At 52.0% G+C, this 17805-nt stretch overlaps 1 protein-coding gene across 3 annotated transcripts in view; it reads left to right on the top strand.

The window, feature by feature from the left end:
• The window catches only part of LOC128267762 (protein alan shepard), a 140479-nt gene that overhangs the window by 78809 nt on the left and 43865 nt on the right, over window positions 1–17805 (top strand). For all 3 annotated transcript variants that reach the window (XM_053004677.1, XM_053004678.1, XM_053004676.1), the window contains one exon: window positions 11382–11615. In XM_053004677.1, the coding sequence (XP_052860637.1) occupies window positions 11382–11615 (234 nt within the window). The remainder of the gene's footprint in view (window positions 1–11381; window positions 11616–17805) is intronic.

Genomic DNA, 17805 nt, shown 5'->3' with positions numbered 1-17805 from the left:
CACGCGCGTCCCGTTGGGAATTAAGTTTTGGAATGTGCCTTTTTCTATCTCCTTCACACCCCGTCACTCAGCGATCCAGCTTCGGCTTCGGCTCCGGCTCCGGCTTTTGGCCGCACTCGTTAGCGAGAGGTCAAATGGCGGACGGCTCTTCGGCTGAAGCGACCCACGATCCAAGGACTCTCACGGACCGAAGGAGGAATGGTGGAGTTAAGACGCGCGCAAGTCCCTCAAAGACACCACGACGGTTCCGTCGGTATCGGCTTTATCTGCTTTGCTCTGTTCGCGTTTCTTGTCAAGAATTAAATATAAAATAATGAATAATTAGCCTCCCTGCCAAGAGGGAATTAACGGGAGCCAGAGAAAGCAACCGCCAAGGCTGTGTTTGTCGGAAACAAAACGGTAGCCGCGGGGGTCAATCTTAGTTCTCGCTCTCTCTCCCTCTGCCAACAAGTTTTTCCTTTCACGCACACGATGATGGATTGGCGGATCCCGACGTTCGCCCGACGATTGTATCACACTTCAAATCCGAAGCGACTCCGACCGGACACCGGAATGGGGGGAAAAAGAATCGCAAGAAACGGCGCGCGCATCCTTACGGCCAGTGGGCCAATTAGTATACTCACTCACTCGCCGACAAGGGTACCCCTTTTCGGTGTTCGATTTCCTTCTGTTCGCCATCTTTATCATCTGTTTAATTTCCTCTCTTTGTTTAGTTTAGTCCCATTTTTCTTCGTTCGTCTCAGCGCGCGGCCATTATTGTTTTTTTTGCTTCCTTCCACGCTTCGGTCCGTCCGTTCTCATTTCCCGTTTGGTTGCGTTTCATCTCTTTTGAGTCGGCACCTGTCCGTCTCTGGCCCCACTCGCCGTGGGACCCCGCGGGCTCTCAGAAGCTGCAGCTGGGGAGGGGCACCTGACAGTTGGTCTATCTGTTGGAGGAGCCAACCCAAGGCACACCACGACCCACGACGGAGCTGTGTTTGAAAAAATGCTTCTTTTGCTGTTGTGTCTGTTGATCGAAAGATGCACTCGGCCTGGCTGGGATGCACTTGATTTCGGTTTTCAAAACATCCCGCGAATCTGCAGATTTATTGACGCCGAACCGGCGGCAACGATGCTCGGGACAGGTGGACGACTCCCTGTGTCGTTTTGTTGTTTATACGTCGTCGTCGTCGTGCGCCAGAGGAGATAAACACGCAAAGCAAACGCAACCGAACTCATCAGCGAGAGCGTTTTTCCCCGGAACTCCGTTTTTGCATATTCAGTTGCGTTGATTGCTGCACGCCCAACGGTAATGAAGAGGGCTGCATTCGTGGTGATTTAACTCGTGTTTTTCTTGTCGCTCCAAACGCCCGGACAAACAAACAAACCGACCGAGAGAATACATCAATAAACATCCGACCGAGAGTGGGAGATAGATTTTATTGCTTCCCGAACTGGCGTGGAAAAAATGAATCATTTTCCGGGTTTCCCTTTTTTCCACGCATCCAGTTTTTGTGTTTGTGTTAGGAAACAAAACGGCAAGCTGCTGCTTCGGTTCTCTGCCACAAAGAAAACTAATGAGCTTCGTTTGCCGCTTGAACTAACCACCCGCTCGCAGCGATCGGACGATGTTTGCACGTCGTCGGTTAAGCAGAAATGCACCATTAACTCGCATCCGTTTGCAGTTCCACTCGATTGCCCACCACTAACTCGCCCTAGCCAGCACACACATTATTCAATGCACGATTTCATTATGTCGCTGACCGATCTGCGAGGCTTGCCGCGTTCGTAGATTACGCTATCACCCGATTGTGCCCTCTTATGCTCCACCCAAAACCGGAGTCGGAGTGTGTTCGAATTTAATCTTAAAACTTCATTTGGCCCACTGCGCGCCGGCTGCTGCCACGAACCCGGGACCATCTGGCGTTCCGTCTACCTTTTTGTTGTGCCTGTTGTGAGTCTGCACTGTCCACAGCTGTTTGTTGCTGATAAATCGTCCTTCATCCGTCGTCCCTCGCGCGCCTGTCTGTCTGTGCATCCTTTTGTTGCGTGCTGCAACCTCCTTTCGCGTGGGCTCCTTTTTCCGGGGCCAAACGCCAGTTCCGGAGTGCAAAAGCAACATTCGCTCGCAGGGCGCAGCCATGCAATGTGATGATGAAATTTCGTGAAGCGTAAAATAACGACGACGACGACGACGACGACGATGACGGCGATGATGATGTTGATGTGGGCGGCTACTGCTGAGGGCTACGTGGGTTGATGTGGGCACTACGGAAAGGTTGTGGCGCAGGTGTGTGTAGGTTGCACTTCAGGAAAGCGCACTTCTCTGGCACCAGATACACAGAGAAAGAGAGAGAGATAAATCCTCAGGCACGGTACGGCATGGCACGAGTTAAGCGATAATATTTGGTGCTGATTGCAGGAAGCGTGAAATTAAATTTGCTTATGATTTACTCGAACACTCTCCAGCCAAAGGGCTGTGGGCAGCGCCCTGTGTACTGTATGCTCTGCAGTTTTAGCGCTGTGGCCAAATAATGCACATTTTAATCAGCTCTGAGTCCGGTGTAGTTCTCTGGTTTGTCGACTGTTTAAACAATTATTGTTTAATGCCGATCTACGAAACTAGTGATTGTTTGGCAAAATTAAATTTTGTTCATCAACCTAATTTCCTAAAAATGTCATGCAGTTGCACTCAAAAACTCATCTGAGCTTATTACAGCTGCTTTGGTTTCTGGCTGCAAAATACGATTTGATTTTGGTTCACTTCATCTACGGTCGACCTGGTTCTAGTTTAATTCCGCAGTTCCAAGTATCGATCAATTAAAAGCAACCGATCCGATGATGTTTTGGTCAGTTAAGGCACCGAATTTCCAAAGTACGACACGAAATTATCGGAAGGACAAACGGAAAACCTTAACTATGAATTGCTTGAAGGTGTTGAGAGGAAAAACGTAGATTCGATAATATCAACTCACCAGTTAGCCCGCGGACTGATCGACCACACCGTATTGTCTGAATTTTACGATTTTAGCTTGTGAAACCTGTTACACACTCCAAATGTAATTGAAAAGTTTACCGTAAACCGGATTCGCCACACGTAAACTGTAAAATTATCCGGCAAGCGGATGGATTGCACTAAATGTTTAATCAACCAACTAGCAGGCCGACCTTAGTTAGTGCCGGGCGGTGGTTCGCATTCATCGAGCCCTATCGAGCGTTCAAAAAGCCATGAATTAATGAAAATTCCAATCACGGGCCGCGTCTGCTGTGGGTTGTGGTGCGGTCTGTGCGGACCTCCAGAGCCCAACCTCCACAACATTATCGGCCGGGCATGTGCTGTGCAGCATTAGCACAGCGATTCAGTTTCGATGCATCGCCCGCGGGCGCCAGGTCTCCATCAAAACCCTACACCGCAGTGAGAGAAAGAGCACCAAAGTGCACCATGAAGAGATGTAACCCACACGCGCCGCGCGGTGGTGACGGTGTGTGGTTCCGGCAGAGGCACCGAACAAGGTGTCCCGGAAAATCTCCCGGGAGCTGAAGAGAGAGAGCGACAGAGAGCGAGAGAGTTGAATAATATGACACTATCCAACAGGATAATGGAAAATGTCAGCACCCCATTGTAGCTGCCGCCGCCGCCGCTGCCGGCTTGATTTAGGAGCCACACGAGGGAGAACTTCCCAAAAACCTTGGCACGGTGATGTGGCTCTTGCTATCAGTTCAAAGCCCTTGCCCCGCCGTCACCACTTCTAAGGGCGGCGGACCTACAAAGTGTCCTGAATCCACTCCCCAAAACAGTCGCTTATTCGCCCGTATCTGCTGGCCGAGCCCGGCGCACGGATGGGCGTTTAATGCAGGGCTACCAAATGCTTTCCAATCTCCGGTGGTGTGGATGCAGCGCAGCGCAGCAGCATTCCCCGGGAAGTGTGATAAATCTGCTGCGCTACTTGCGCGCAAAAGACCCGGAAGCCACACACCTGGGAAGCCCTGAGTGCTAAGGAAATAGTTGCCACCCCGGTGTGATGGCAATTTTGGAACTTTGATAGGCATTCCCGGCTCTCGGCAAGAGATTGAGTACCAGCAGCGGCCTCCCCTCGTCTGGCGGCTGCGCATTGTTTGCGCGATGCAAGATTAATTGATTTCTTCTTTTCCGAGGTGTGCCATAAATTTAGGCGCTTAGATTGTCCGCCGGCTCAAGTTATTATCTCAATTATGTTGCTTCAATTATGAAGCGGGCCAATCCTGCGATGATGGCGCGCATGACGGAGTGTAATTAATTTTACTATTGTTTCTGCAGGGAAAAAGGTTACCAAAGCTACTCAAATCCAGCCACGGGGAAGCTTTCGAGTTTTTCACACACAGCGTTGACTCAATGTGGCCCTCTTTAGGGGGAATCTCTAGCAACGTTTCGGGATGCCCACTGGAAGAAAAAAGTCATCCTAATTGCGGGGATATCCCAACGCTATGTTTCCAGGACACGGTCGTTGAGTAACCGGTCGCTGAAGTCGCTTCTCGCATTCCTTTGAAATCACCTTTGAACGGAACGGATTACCTTATGGACGTTAGATGTCTGGATGTGTTCTCAGGTCACAGCCTTTTGACGTGCGCACGTAAGTGCGGGCTACCCGAAATCAAACATCAACATTCGCGAAATTGGATTGCTCGTCCGGGACTGAAGCCCGAAATTGGACTGAAACATGAACACCGGAGTCGGAGTCACCCTTGGCGCGGCCCGCACGACGACGAGCCGGGCCGCGTCGTGGGCGTAATGGTGGGTTTCGGGTTTCCGTTTCGGATTACCTTCTTCCTCGGAACGGGCACTAGCGCACAGGAGGGGTCACCAATAGCGCCCCACCGCGAACCACTGATCTAACGCGCCGGCTTTTTGGAACTCCAAGTGTCAGCTTTTTAATTAACTCCCTAGCCGGTGGCTCCGGTAGTGCGCTCCGGTGGTCTCTATTACACACCGAGACACCACACGTGGAGCGCACTGCTTGCGCACGGGGCCATCATCTCAAACGGCCTCCGGTGGGGATTGCGCTATCATGTTCGAGTGCTAATTTAACGGCATGCTAAACCGATTTCCCAACCCTCGGCAGACACCCAGGGACAGGCAATTGAAATTATTATTTACATCACCACCGAGAGCAGAACCAAGGCCTGAACTGAACGGAATCAAACCGGACATCATAATTGGACAGAAAGGCGCTGTGACGTACGTCAAACCGATAACAACGCGGTGGCTCCGATGATGATGGTGTGATGCTTTTAATAGTTGGGCTCTCTTTTTTTCGGTTCCGTTATTCCCATGCGTCGAGTGGGCCTTTTCCCGTTCCGGGGGAAAATTTCTCTCGCTCCAGTTGCTGTTGAATTGCGCGAAAGCCCCCCCACGAGAAAAAAAAACCCTCGCCGTGGATCGCCGTAAACTATGTACGGGGAAAAATCGGAATCAGAAAACGCCATCAGGATTACATTTATTTCACCGGTCGGCCCAATCGTTATGATTGTATTTTTACACACGAGACACGCGGCCGCTGTCAGTCCACGTTGCGTTTCCGTTCCGTGAATCCAATTACGCAGCGAGCGATGAGCGCGGAGCGGAGAAAAACAGGTGGGAAAAGCAGCGCATCGGTCGATCGGCCGGCCAGCGCCACCGAAAAGTGCGTGCAACACCAGCGACCCATTAATTGGACTCCCAAATGAGACAATCAACCAATGGCCGGGCCGGGCCGACCGGTCGACCGACCGGGCACAGGGCAGTAAACATTCAATAAAAATTTATATCAAATTCAACTCATAAAAATTAATTATTATGTTCACGATTAAATGCTTCGGCGTGGTGCGGGCGCAGCATAAGAACATGACTTTTCTGTCTGTCTGTGGGGCCCACTGTGAAGCCATTTGTTCCGTCCGGATGGTTATGGAGCGACGGCAGAGAAAGGTGCGACCAACTCGCTGGTGTCGGGCGTAGAACAACAACAGCGTCTCGGAGTTACGGATGCTTTCGGGTTTCGTGGAAAAGTTAATCATAAAACCCTTCGGCTTGGCGGGGACTGCGTTGTGCCCGCGTCGAAAGTTAATTCATGAGCGTCAACTTCGTTTTGAACCGGCGGAGGGAGCCATTTTGTTAGGTCGAAACCACTTCTCGTCGTCGCCGTCGTCGTCGGCGTGGCTTACGGTATGTTTTTCCCTCTGTCCACCAGCCTTCCGTTTGAGGCCACCTCGTCGTGACCAAATCCACCCCTTTTTGGTGAGGAAAACGAATTTCGTCTGCTAAAGGGGGTTTCGTGGAAGCTTTTTTAGGCGGCCGATCGGTCCCGAGCCCTTTTCGGGGTTAATGTCTTCGGAGTTTTGCAAATTAAGCGATGGGTTTTGATGTTGACAAATAGCCCGGGAATCGGCAATCGATTCTCTCGCTGAGTTTATATTTAAATTAAACGTGGGTTGGTGGACGTGGCTTTTCATCTTTTGCTTGGTCTTCGACAATACCAGTTCTGATCGGAGCGAGCGATTCGTGTGCCTTATTCGCCTGACATTTATTCCATGCTGGTGGGTTGGCTTTAGTGACAAAGAATGTCCTTGTTTTGCATTTGAAGACAACTTTTGGTCGTCTGTGAGTTTATTATTTATGATTTTATCAACTTAGGGTTTTTCACTCAAGTTTATACACTGTGTCGGGGTCCGAACTGACGTCTTTCGGATACGGATCGGATTCGGATAAAAACCGAGACAACATTCCTGTTCATTTGACCTACTTTATTATCTACTAAATTATCATTTATTCGCTCGTTTTGGGGGAACCATAGAGAAAGTATTGGCACAAACCAATCCAAACCGCCTTCTCTCTATCGGGTGCGATAAAATAGACTGTCCACAATCAAGCTACCGGATCGGATCGTTACGGAAATCGATAGAAATAGAGAACAAAATAATCAACATCCTAGCCCAGGGCAGGGCCCGGTTCTAGTTCGAGATGCTGGCAAATATTTGCCGGAACGAGAATCGCGCATCAATCAGAAGCTGGGCTTGCGTAGGAATTGGGCCACCGATCCGAACCGATCTCAGCAATGCAAGGAACGCAACAACACGGTGCAAGGTGTGCGCGGTCGATTGCGATAATCAACCTGCAATTTGCATACTTGCCTTCTCCGAATAGCGAGAAAGAGAGAGAACGAGCCAAGGATGGTGCTCGAATTGACGAACTATTTCCCTCTGGGCTCTGAGCCCGCCCGAAAGCTTTTCTTTTTGCGCAAGAAGCCGCTCTAAAGGGTTGCGCGGAATGCCCCGGTTGCCGCCGTGGAATGGTTTCGGGAAACAATTCCGAACCGCGGTCACGCGGATGGAATTTAACGCTCTAGTGTAGGGAGGAGCAAAGCATAGCGCTGCGCGGAGCAGGACCAAAACTGGGATGCCAAGGATTACGACGACGGCCGCCGCGGGTGGCATTTCGCTCTCAAAGTGGCATTTGAGGAGATTAACCAGAAACGTGACTCTCCTCGTGGCTGACTTGCTGTCCTGGCCGGCTTGGCGTGGCCGAAAGTTGTGAAGGGACTCGGACTCGGCGGATTAGCGCGCGGATGAGACAAGCGCGCCCACTTGCCGCGCGAAGATGCCCCCATTCGCCCCCGGGCCATGTTCTCGGGCTAATCTTTGCCGCGTTTCCCGCTTCTTTGCCACGATTCGTTAGTGTGTTTCGGGTTGGGCGCCGAAAGTTTCGCAAAGCTGGCCCACGGTGCGCTGATCTTTGCCCTTCCGTCGACCTGAGCTCGACGTCGTCTTCTTCGTCGACGGTATCGAATAGAGTTGTTCCCGTTTTAATTCCTCCCACGGCGGCCAAATTGAATTTTCCTCTTTCGGGTGTGTGTGTGCGATCCGGTGTGCCACGTGCTTCAAATACTTGCCTTCATTTTTAACTGTTTGTGTGTGTGTGGAAGTGGAATGTTTAACTTTAATCACCGCGAAAAGCACCCAGATCCACCCGGAGGGACACATCTTCCGGTGAAGGCGTTATAGGGAAGGTGATGTTTTTTCCTCCTTTGTGTGCACTGGTTGGGCACTTGGTTTCCCCTCTGTTTGCTTCCACATTCACCCTGATCCTTTGGCGCGTTCTTTGTGCTGCTCCTTGCGAGATTTTCCACACACAAAAAAAAAACGTCAATATCAATTTATTCACCGGTGAGCGCAGAGATGGGGCGGCGCATTAATGTCTGCAGCGGATGACAACTCCGTGCAGTTCCGCGTCCACCTCGCGATCGAGTTATGAGCTCTCCCCCGTCGGATAGCGAACGGAAAGGATTACTGCGCTCCAGAAAGACAATCGATGGTGTGCGGATCGATTTCGTGTCCTCACGGCGAACGACGCGCGGGCAATAATCTTGGGATTAAATTCGTTCGCTGAATTTAATTTCAGTGTCGCGCCTGGCCAATATCACGTTCCGCGTCGTCCTTTCCGCGACGCCGATGGGGAAATTATGAAAGAGAATGCGACGGTAGGAAGTGTGTAACTGGAAGAGTGTGCTCTGACGGGTTGCCAGTCTTTCGCTCCGGCCACGGGGAAAAACCCCCGGAATCTATTACCCCACGCTCTCCGTCGCGGGTTCGTGGGGCGCAAAACCGCGCGCGCGTAAGTAAATCACGTCCAATTTCCACACTTTTATTGTTAGCAAATGAACTTTGAGCTCCTCCAGTTCTTTTTCTTTCGCCCCAGTGTTCCGAGCGCGTGGCTCGATTCCATCGATTTTCCTGCCATCGACCGACCGTGTGGCGTGTTCTGTGGGAGAAGTGGAAAATAGGGAACAGAGAAAAGAGGGATTGTGGGCTGGCTTGGGTGATGGTTTTTTCGCCCGTTGTTGGCCCGGCTGGCCCAATGGAGCGAACTTATTTGATGTGGCTGCGACGAGCAGAGCGGCCTTCGTTGCCTTTCCTTCGCCCGAAACACTTTATTATAGAGAAGTGTACTGGCTCACTGCTTCAATCAATTCCCCCCCGGATTCGGACGCCATCCGAGCTCCGGGAATGACGGTGTGGAAAAAGTACTTTTGCCGTTGATTACACATTTTTTGCCATCATTTTTGTTTAAAAGCATTTATAGCGCGCGCGCGCCCACCAAGGAGCAGCACACCTCCTTGAGTTCGGGCATGGCCCCCTGGTCGCCGGTGATTAATTGTGCAGCTTGCCGGTCGGTCGGTCGATTGCGGTGGCGCCTGATTGTGCCAATTCACGCCAGGCGCGGATCAATTGCGACCGGACCGGGGGCTCTTTCGGGGCGCCGTTCAATTAATACGACGTTGGCCGCGAATCCTTCCACCCGAACCAGAAGTAACTTTCATTTGATCCGCGGCTTAATGGGCCGTGAAAATTCTTACCCAATTACCTCAGACGACCCGAATACGAATCTCGCGAATCTCGCGCTTTCATTGCTCCGTTTGAGCATCCATTTGTGTCGGTGTTGGGGGGATGTCTTAATCTTTGGGGCGAACTAATTTGGATGCCACCCGAAAACCGAGAGGATTCATCCGACGGTGCGAGGCAAGTTTTCTTTTAACTTTCACGACCGCCCGCCCGCGTTGGTTAAAGATAAACACTAAATGGCAAAGTTGGAACGGATGCATTAAGAGCGGATATGCTGTGTGGCAGCAGCTGGTCGTGCCATTTGTGCGGCAACCCTCGGGCCAAAGGACGTCAACCATTGGTGGTCCGCGTAACTTGTTGTTTAGTGTAAAACTTTACGTGCCGGGCTAAGTTCTCGGTGCTTCTTCCCGCGGCTGAGAGGTTAGTTGCTCCGGGGTTCAGTCAGTTGTGGCTAAAAACTATCCCCAAACACACACACGCAGAGAGGCTTTCATGATGGCGTGGGATTTTGTATGCCACGTCCAAAGTCCGATATGGCTCTGCTGTCGGGGGATGTTGTCACCGGAGACACAGACAGAGAGACAAACCGCTGGCCGTGTTTGTGTGGTTTCACTTTCTCGAACCGTGATCGATGCGTTTGCCCTGACGTTTGCGGTGACAGCGCCGCCGGAACGCTTCGGTCCGAAAAAGAAACCCGGCGATCGGACCGGGGCCGTGGCCGGAGCGAACATCTGCATAACCACCCGGCATTGGTCCCGAGGTCCACACTGGAAGTCTTTCCCAGGTTCTTCTGCTTCTTCTGCTGCGGTGGCTGCGGTTTCTTGAGACAGCGCCAACTTTTCCGAGCGGCGTTGTGTGTGGGGGACGCTCTTGGTTGGTGGTGGTGGACACCACTTCTTCACGGGACAAGTTCAATAATGGATGTGCGCGCATGTGAGCCTGTGTCCCAGGACTGCACTGCCAACGCGCGCTCTGCTGTGGCGGGAGAGCACTTCTAATGGCGCATAACTTTTGTTAGCTTTTTGGCTTCCTCGGCCGGCGGCGGCGGCGGACACAGGCACAAATCTGTACGTGGTGGAACCGAGTGCGGGGTTTCGCGAACTTCAACCCCAGCAGTAGCAGCAGCACGGCGTTCTTCGCCACGGTAACATTATTCATTCAGCAGACGCTCCGACGGCCGGAACAAGGCCGGCCGGAATGGACCCGGGGGTCGGGGGCCGTGGGCCTCTAAGCCAGCCCACACGCCAGGCTCGGCTGGTTGGCAATAAATTTTCCGTCCTTCCTTTTTACGTGTGGCCGGAAGTCGGCCCCACCACCACTACGTACAGTAGTACCCTCTCTACCAGTGTTGTGGCCACTTTTTTGACTTACTCCCCTACTATACGTGGCGCACGCAGAACTCGCGTCGACGGGCTACTAGGCTCGAGTGGTAGAGAGATGAGCTTTTGCGGTCTCTAGAACACTAGCGTTGCACCGCACCCGGGCATCATAAAGTTCCTGTGTTCGGAACCGGACCGCGAGAACGAGACGCGCAGAGTGTGGTGAGTGAGTGAGTGAGAGATGGGTACCGGAAATTGGCTCGTTGGATTGCGTTTTACGACCATAAATAGTCGTCGTAAATGGAAGTCGAGGTCGGAGGGGCTGTAGTTCTCCCGCGAGCTCTGTTGGAGAGTTGCAATTTTTGGGGGGAATATTCGATTCGGTACGCCATTCGCCACATCTCTCTTCGCTCCACCACAACTAGTGAGTGCATCGTGGACCTCGCGCCACGCCGCGATTATTATCGGATCCTTATTTATTTCTGCTGTTCGCTGGCGGTCCGCTCCGCCCAACAAAACCAGCTTTTTCGCTTATCAAATTGAATGCTCCCGGTCTCCTCCCCGTGGTGGTGGGTCACGCTCCGGAATGTGCCAGAAATGGTGAAGGCTAATTGCATTGCCTGTCCGCCTGCCTGCCTGCCTGCTGTTGCAGTCCAATACTCGATACGGAATCGATATCGTTTTTATGCCTTCGCCATCTAACTGTTCTCTCTTTTTTTTTCTCGCCAACAGGGAACTACCACAGCAGCGCCGCGTAGCGCTTACCCTGGGGCACCACCGCCAGCACCGGCCACACTAAAGGGTGCCCAGCGACCCGCTATGACTAGTCCAGCCGGCGGTATTCCCGGTGCACCGTACAGAGGCACAGGCTGGACGCAGGGCTACGCCCCGGCCCAGCAGACCTACCGATACACCGCACCGCTCGGGCAGACCTATGCGACCTACACACCACACACTACGACCCAGGTAAGTGCCCGACTCTTGTGATCAATGTCCCAACCGGCGCGGCGGGGCTACGAAAAAAGGGACCTTATTTACGGCCAAAATACGGGCGACAGGGAATTTCCACGCCGCTACAGGGCAGCGACTGCGGATTTGTGGATTTACTCCGTTGTAATCTATGGACCCACCGGGGCCTGGTACTTACACTAGAAACACGGAATTGGGATTTGGGTGGACACTTCTGTGTTGTTACGTGGATTGGGAGCTGTAAGGATTGCACCGGAAATTGGGTAGCTCATGTCCATTTCCGTGGGGTACATTATTGGGGTACACTACCGCGTTTCGGTGGGAACAGGGAATGGGGCGAGATCACCGTTAGTCAACCGTGGAAAAGCCCCTTTACTCCCGGCGCAATTTGGCGATTAATGAGTTTAAGCCGCCACCATGATGATGTGCCGAAGGTGTGCGGAATTAGAATGAACTATTAGCGTCGACGCCTAAAACCCCGGCTCTCCAAAGGATCCCGGCATCACAATATGGAGGCCCACGTTCGGAGGCGCGCCGTTGTCATCAAATGTTGAAGGAGAAAATTAAATTTATGCTCCATTCTTTCGCAAGGCGCGCGATGCTGCTGCTTACTCGGTTCATGTCACGAAGCTCGGTTCAGGAGGCTCCACACAGCCGAGACAAAAGCCTCACACGCAGCGCCGAGGCTCGTGGAGTAAATTTAGTTTCACTCTTATTGCATTATTCAGACTCCATCCAACGACGGCGAACTCGGTGACACGTGTCCCGGGTTATAATGTACCCGGTTCTGAAGTGTGATCCGAAGCTGTCAACCAACAGCCGGGTTATTTTCAGTCAGGGCTTCTTTCGCGATACTACACCGCGCGTTCTGACGTGGCAGTCAGTCAGTCATCTCCCAGCGTACCTGGGGCTCCGGTAGTTGCGCTCCTCCGGGGTGTGGACACCGACACCGACACGCCAGAGTCGTGACGAAACTTTCATCGATCATTAAGAGTGGCCGATGACGATGAACTGGGATTCAATTTGACAGAAAAAGCAGGCAAAACAGGCCCTCCATTTTCGGACTTGTCGTCATTTCGGACGATCAATAAAATGTGTATTCTTCAAGAGATTCTTCCGAACCTCTCCGCTTCGCTGGGGACGATTTTGACGGCCCAAAAGGAAACGGACCCGGGTGTGTCTCCGGGTAAACACAGAAGCGAGATCTGTCTCCAGCTCAGCGCGAGAACCATGCAGACGAGTCTGTTTGATTCGATTTGCTGCTTCCGCTGCCCGAAAGCGTGACGACGACGACGCGGGCGCAACTTTTTCTGGGGAAAATCGAGTTTTCGTGAAAATTTCCGCACCAATCGGCGCGCAGCCCCGACACACATACAGGCGAATTTTTATCAAAGAAAATCCATCCGAATCCAAAGGACAGCGGGGAGCTTCTCGGAAACTCCGAAAACCCCTCCGAGAAATGCCGAGTGAGCGAAGTGAAGCGAAGAAGGCAGCTTGCAAAGTACTGGCCGCCTAGCATATAAGGATATGGCGTGTGTGACGCGCGTGAGAGCGAGAGACAGAAAAGTAACTTGAAGACTCGAGGAATGACAGGACGCAAAACTATTTAGCAAAGTTCTGCTTCAAAAACGACGCCCGGCCCCGAACTCGTCCGACTTAGTCGCTCATGTTGCAGCGGCGACGGCGGCGGCGCACCATCTGGCGGTGGAGTTGCCGGTGGGAATCGGGTTGACAAAACTCGCTTAGGAGAGCCGCCCGCCAGAGACTGATTAGTTCGGAAGTGAAGACGACACTCGATTTATAAGGGCCTTATCGCTGCCGCACAAAAGTTTCACATTTTTTGCTGCAGAAAGAAAAATCTTCGTTCGCCTCACCCGCCAGTGAGTGCGCCATACTCGGATATCGGATGGAACGGAGACTTCGATTGAATTCTTCTGCGCACTTCTTGGCACACCTTCTGGCGGAAGTTTTCGCCAGACGCCCGCCGGTTGTCCATCCGTCTGTGCGCCCAGTCTCGGTGCCCGGTGTAAAGCGAAACCGAGTTTGAGCAAGAATTTCCATTACACTCGGAGAATCGGCAATCGGTGGGCGAACGGCGGACTAGGACCTCGGCGTCCGGCGGCGTAGACGGAGCCTCTCGATAATGGCTCGATAATGTCCTCTGCCCATAGAATATCAAATTTGACACACTCACTTCATATTATCGCATTTCGAGCGTATCCCACGTACACTGCTGAGGGGCGGCGCCCACGAGGACGTGATCTGGTGCCATCATCATCATCATCGGACGAGACTTGCCTGGGTCCCGCCCGGGTGACCACGAATTCAGCGAATACCTCCTCCGACAACAGTGGTCGCCTCTCACGCACGGCTAATGGGCCACCGCTTTTGAGCCCATCGCGCACGGAGTCGTGGGGTCCTAAATAAATAAAGGACGCCAGTTATTGACATGGTACTACTGTGCTCTCTGTGGGTAAAGTGTTACCAATCGATCCGGAACGCATCCGAGGACACCACATTTCGTACGTCGAATTTTATCCCCACGGCGCGCCATTAGCCGATGATATCCGCGCTCCGGTCCAGTCCGGTGTCTTAATGTGTCTTGGCTCGATACCTGCTTCGCTGCAAAAGGGCTAATGGCTGCCGGAAGTCGGTCACCACCATCGTGTATGGTGATGAGGCTGTGGCCGAAAGTTTTATGACCAATCAATAGATAAGCCACTCACACCAAGCCTCGGCTACCAAATAATGACTTCCTTCTGTCGGGGTTTGGCTTCTTCGCCTTCCCCCGGGGTGGGGATGTGGCATTATCGCGGGGTGTTCCGTGTCCGATCAGCGTCTTGCGGATTAATGTGTCGTCGGTCGTGGTTTTGGTGGTTTCGGATGTCACTTGGGTGGGGCCCAATTCCTCCTACTCACGTGTGGGACTTGTCACGGATTGGATCCCTAACTCGTGGCGTGCAAATGGAACGTTAATTGATTCCGTTCCGGAGAACCGCTCCGGAACGCGTACGATTTAGCGCCCGGTCGGCGGGTCCGGTGGGTCCGGTGAGACTGGTCTTCCCGGAGCTGCCACAAAACCACAGTCAATTTTCGCGGTGGTTTCATGTGTACAGCAGGCAAATGCCAACAATTGGCGGTGGCCGTTTTGGGAAAATGACAATTTCTCTCGCTCGACTGCGCGCTGAATGGAATTAATGGTAGAGGCGGAGGATCGAAATTAGATATTCGTGGCCATTGGTGGGCGTTGGCTACCTTCAGGAGGACCAATTATAGTTTCTCCCAGCAGTTGATAGTGGATGATGTCTAGCCAATCCCACCAACGCAGGGAAAACCATCCAATCGTTGCCCGACCCAACTCAAGTTTAATCGAATAATATGCTGAAGCTCACTTCGTCGATTGAATTTAATCGATTTGAATCGTTTCGTCGATTTAAAAGGTCCTTTTTTGGAGCCCATCGTTATGTGTTGCGCTATGTTTGTGAGAATTTCATTGATTTCGAAAGAAAAAGAAACTCTTTTGAATGAACATCTTTTGAATGAAATGTTAACCTTTACTGCCATTCGGAGAAGAAACGTCGTGACCCTAATGAGTTGTGAAATGTCCTAAGCGCACTCGGTTCACAATACAGTCTGTGGGCGACGCAGCACACACACGCGCCCACAGAGAGAAAGTTTCATTTTTCCGTATCGTTAGCGGGGCTATGAAATTAATTAAAGCGCTTTCAAATAACTGTAGAAAGGATGAGCACGCCTTTAGGGAAAGTTTTCTTTCATTTCACCCCCGGGCCACCCCTCGGGGGGGAACGGATCGTTCCTCCATTCGGCGATAAAAAGCGCCGCGTGGAAATGCTCGAAACACATCCCATCACACTTTCATGAAACAGCTGTGGCCGCCCGGGCCAGATTTGCTTGGGCCACTGCCACTGGAAACGACGATCCATTTTGATTTGCTCACTTTTCTTTTTCTGTAACATTCAGGATCGTCGTGTTTTTTTTTTCGCGCGCGCCGCCCCGTTTTATTAGGGAGATCCTGTAAGGAAAGCCAAGCCATGTCTTTTCGTTTCTGACGTAGCCGAGGGATTTTTCAAAAAAAGAAGCTTTTTTTGCAACCAGACACTTCTGCGCTGTTTCAAAGTTCTCGTTTTTGCTGCCAGCCACCAGCAGTGCCATCATGAGCCTCTCTTCTTGTTCACTTGGTGTCTGAAGTGGCACTCTCTCTCTCCCGCTCTGTTTCACTCACTCTCGGTACGGGTCCTTGCGCTTTACGGCGCTTGATGTTTGGAGCCCTTTTACGTGGCTGCGTTATTTCACTAATCTATCTTCTTTAACTGTGGCTGAGGCTCCAATGTTATCAGACTTTAAAAATAATTCATTTCGATTCTCGGATGCCGGAACACGTTACGGAACTCGGTTCCGGTTCGGTTCGGCTTCTGCTGCAAATCATAAAACGTTGACCGGTGAAGCCACCCTTCGGACGGGGGACTTCCGATTTGGCGTGTCGTTAAGAAACACGTTGGACCCAGGTGATCCTGGGCGCCGCACCATATGGGGCCGCCACTTTGGGGCTCGCCGGTTCTCGGTGGATCGTGAGTGGCGTGGTCAGGATTACATGAAGAGCGTCAACCTCGCCACCGGTACGCCGCGTGTGTCTGTTCTCATAATAAAAGTGACCAAAAGATGGATCACGTGGGCTTGGGAAGCTGCTGTCCTTCTCCTGCTGCCAGGGTGATGGAAAATTCCAAAAAGCTGTTCATCATTCGGCCATCCGCCGCACTTTCCTTCCCCTTGCCACGAGATCCATTCACGAGACCGACGAAAACCTTTAGCGCGGAAGAGAGAAAACCGGATCCGGAAAAAATGGTCGAGCCAAGATGAAGAAGGGAACCTATAACGGTCCCGGACCCCGGACGGTCGCCGCCGGATGGATGTAAGATTTTCATTTAAGGATCTGCTACGCTGCTGTTGCTGCTCCTTCCCGGCCCGGTTTCCTCAACGTAAAGGAAACTTTCGCCGGAGGTTGAGATTTTTAACGTTCTTAGAATCAATATAACCGACCTCAACGCAAAGGGAGGAAGCATCAACAAACTTTCCCCCCCATCCGGCCCTCGCACCGGCAAGGGTCGGGATTGTATTAATATTTTTTGTGCACGCTGTGGGCGGCCCCGGGGCTCTCTGGCCGGCATCCTGTATCCTGGGCTGGCTGAAAGTTAAAGAAAACATGGCCAAAGATTCCACCGGACGCAGCACACCGCAAGCGAGCAGCAGCGTACCTTTTTCTTGCAAAACCCAAGCAAAGCGCCGGGAAGGGAAAAGAAATGACCAACTAAGAAGGATCCCAGGGACCAAGGAGATCCGTCGGCCCGGTGTATGGGGCCCGCCCATCCGTGTCCCGGCGCGCTGTGCTGATGGGGTTTTATGGTTGAGAAATAGGGATTTTCATCAATCCTGTGTTCGGTTCCCGCACAACTAACTACTAGTTCATCATGGCTTTCGGACGACCCGGCCCAGGATGTATCGTTTTCAATTTATTTTATTTCAACCATTTAAGCAGAACGGGCAGCCCCCAGAGCCTGAGAAAGACAGAGATAGAGACCTACCATTTGGTCGCACATACTTCTGTTTCTGGCCAGAATAAATCCGGGGGAGTTGATGTAATGAGATCTGGCGAGGCTCCCGGAGTGCGCTCGAAGTTTAAGAGTAGATGAAGAGTGGGCCCAAGACGTTCAAGCAAACATTTGGCAATCGATCTCACTCCGGGAGCGGTCGGGCGGTCGGTCGTGCCACTCTTGAGAATTAAGGCCTCAGAACGGAATGGAACAAGTTCTGTTCGAATTGAGGATCTTTTATTTAAACTCTTCTTATTTGTCTACGTTAAATTGCTGTAATTTAAATTAGAAATTCCCTCTATTTTTTGGCCCACAGTCCACACTCTTTAATGCACCACTCGGCAGGAAATTAATAGCTCATCCAATGTGAAAGTGGAGCGGTTCATCTTGCCCGAAGTGGGTCCCCGAATTATTGATTTCTACTTCGCTGAGACCCGTCTTCCTGGTTTCGGTCGAGAACGGGGAGTTAAATCGAAATTGCGACCCCAGCAAACCCCCGGAAACACACTGCTTCGGTGCCGGAGAACCGAATTGAATTTCTTGCCTTGCGGGGAACACAGCTAAGTGATCCGGAAGGT

Source organism: Anopheles cruzii, chromosome 2 (assembly GCF_943734635.1).
Source record: "Anopheles cruzii chromosome 2, idAnoCruzAS_RS32_06, whole genome shotgun sequence".
Classification (NCBI taxonomy): Eukaryota; Metazoa; Arthropoda; class Insecta; order Diptera; family Culicidae; genus Anopheles; species Anopheles cruzii.
Note: the sequence above shows the minus strand (reverse complement) of the source record. Positions and strands in the feature narration are given on the sequence as shown.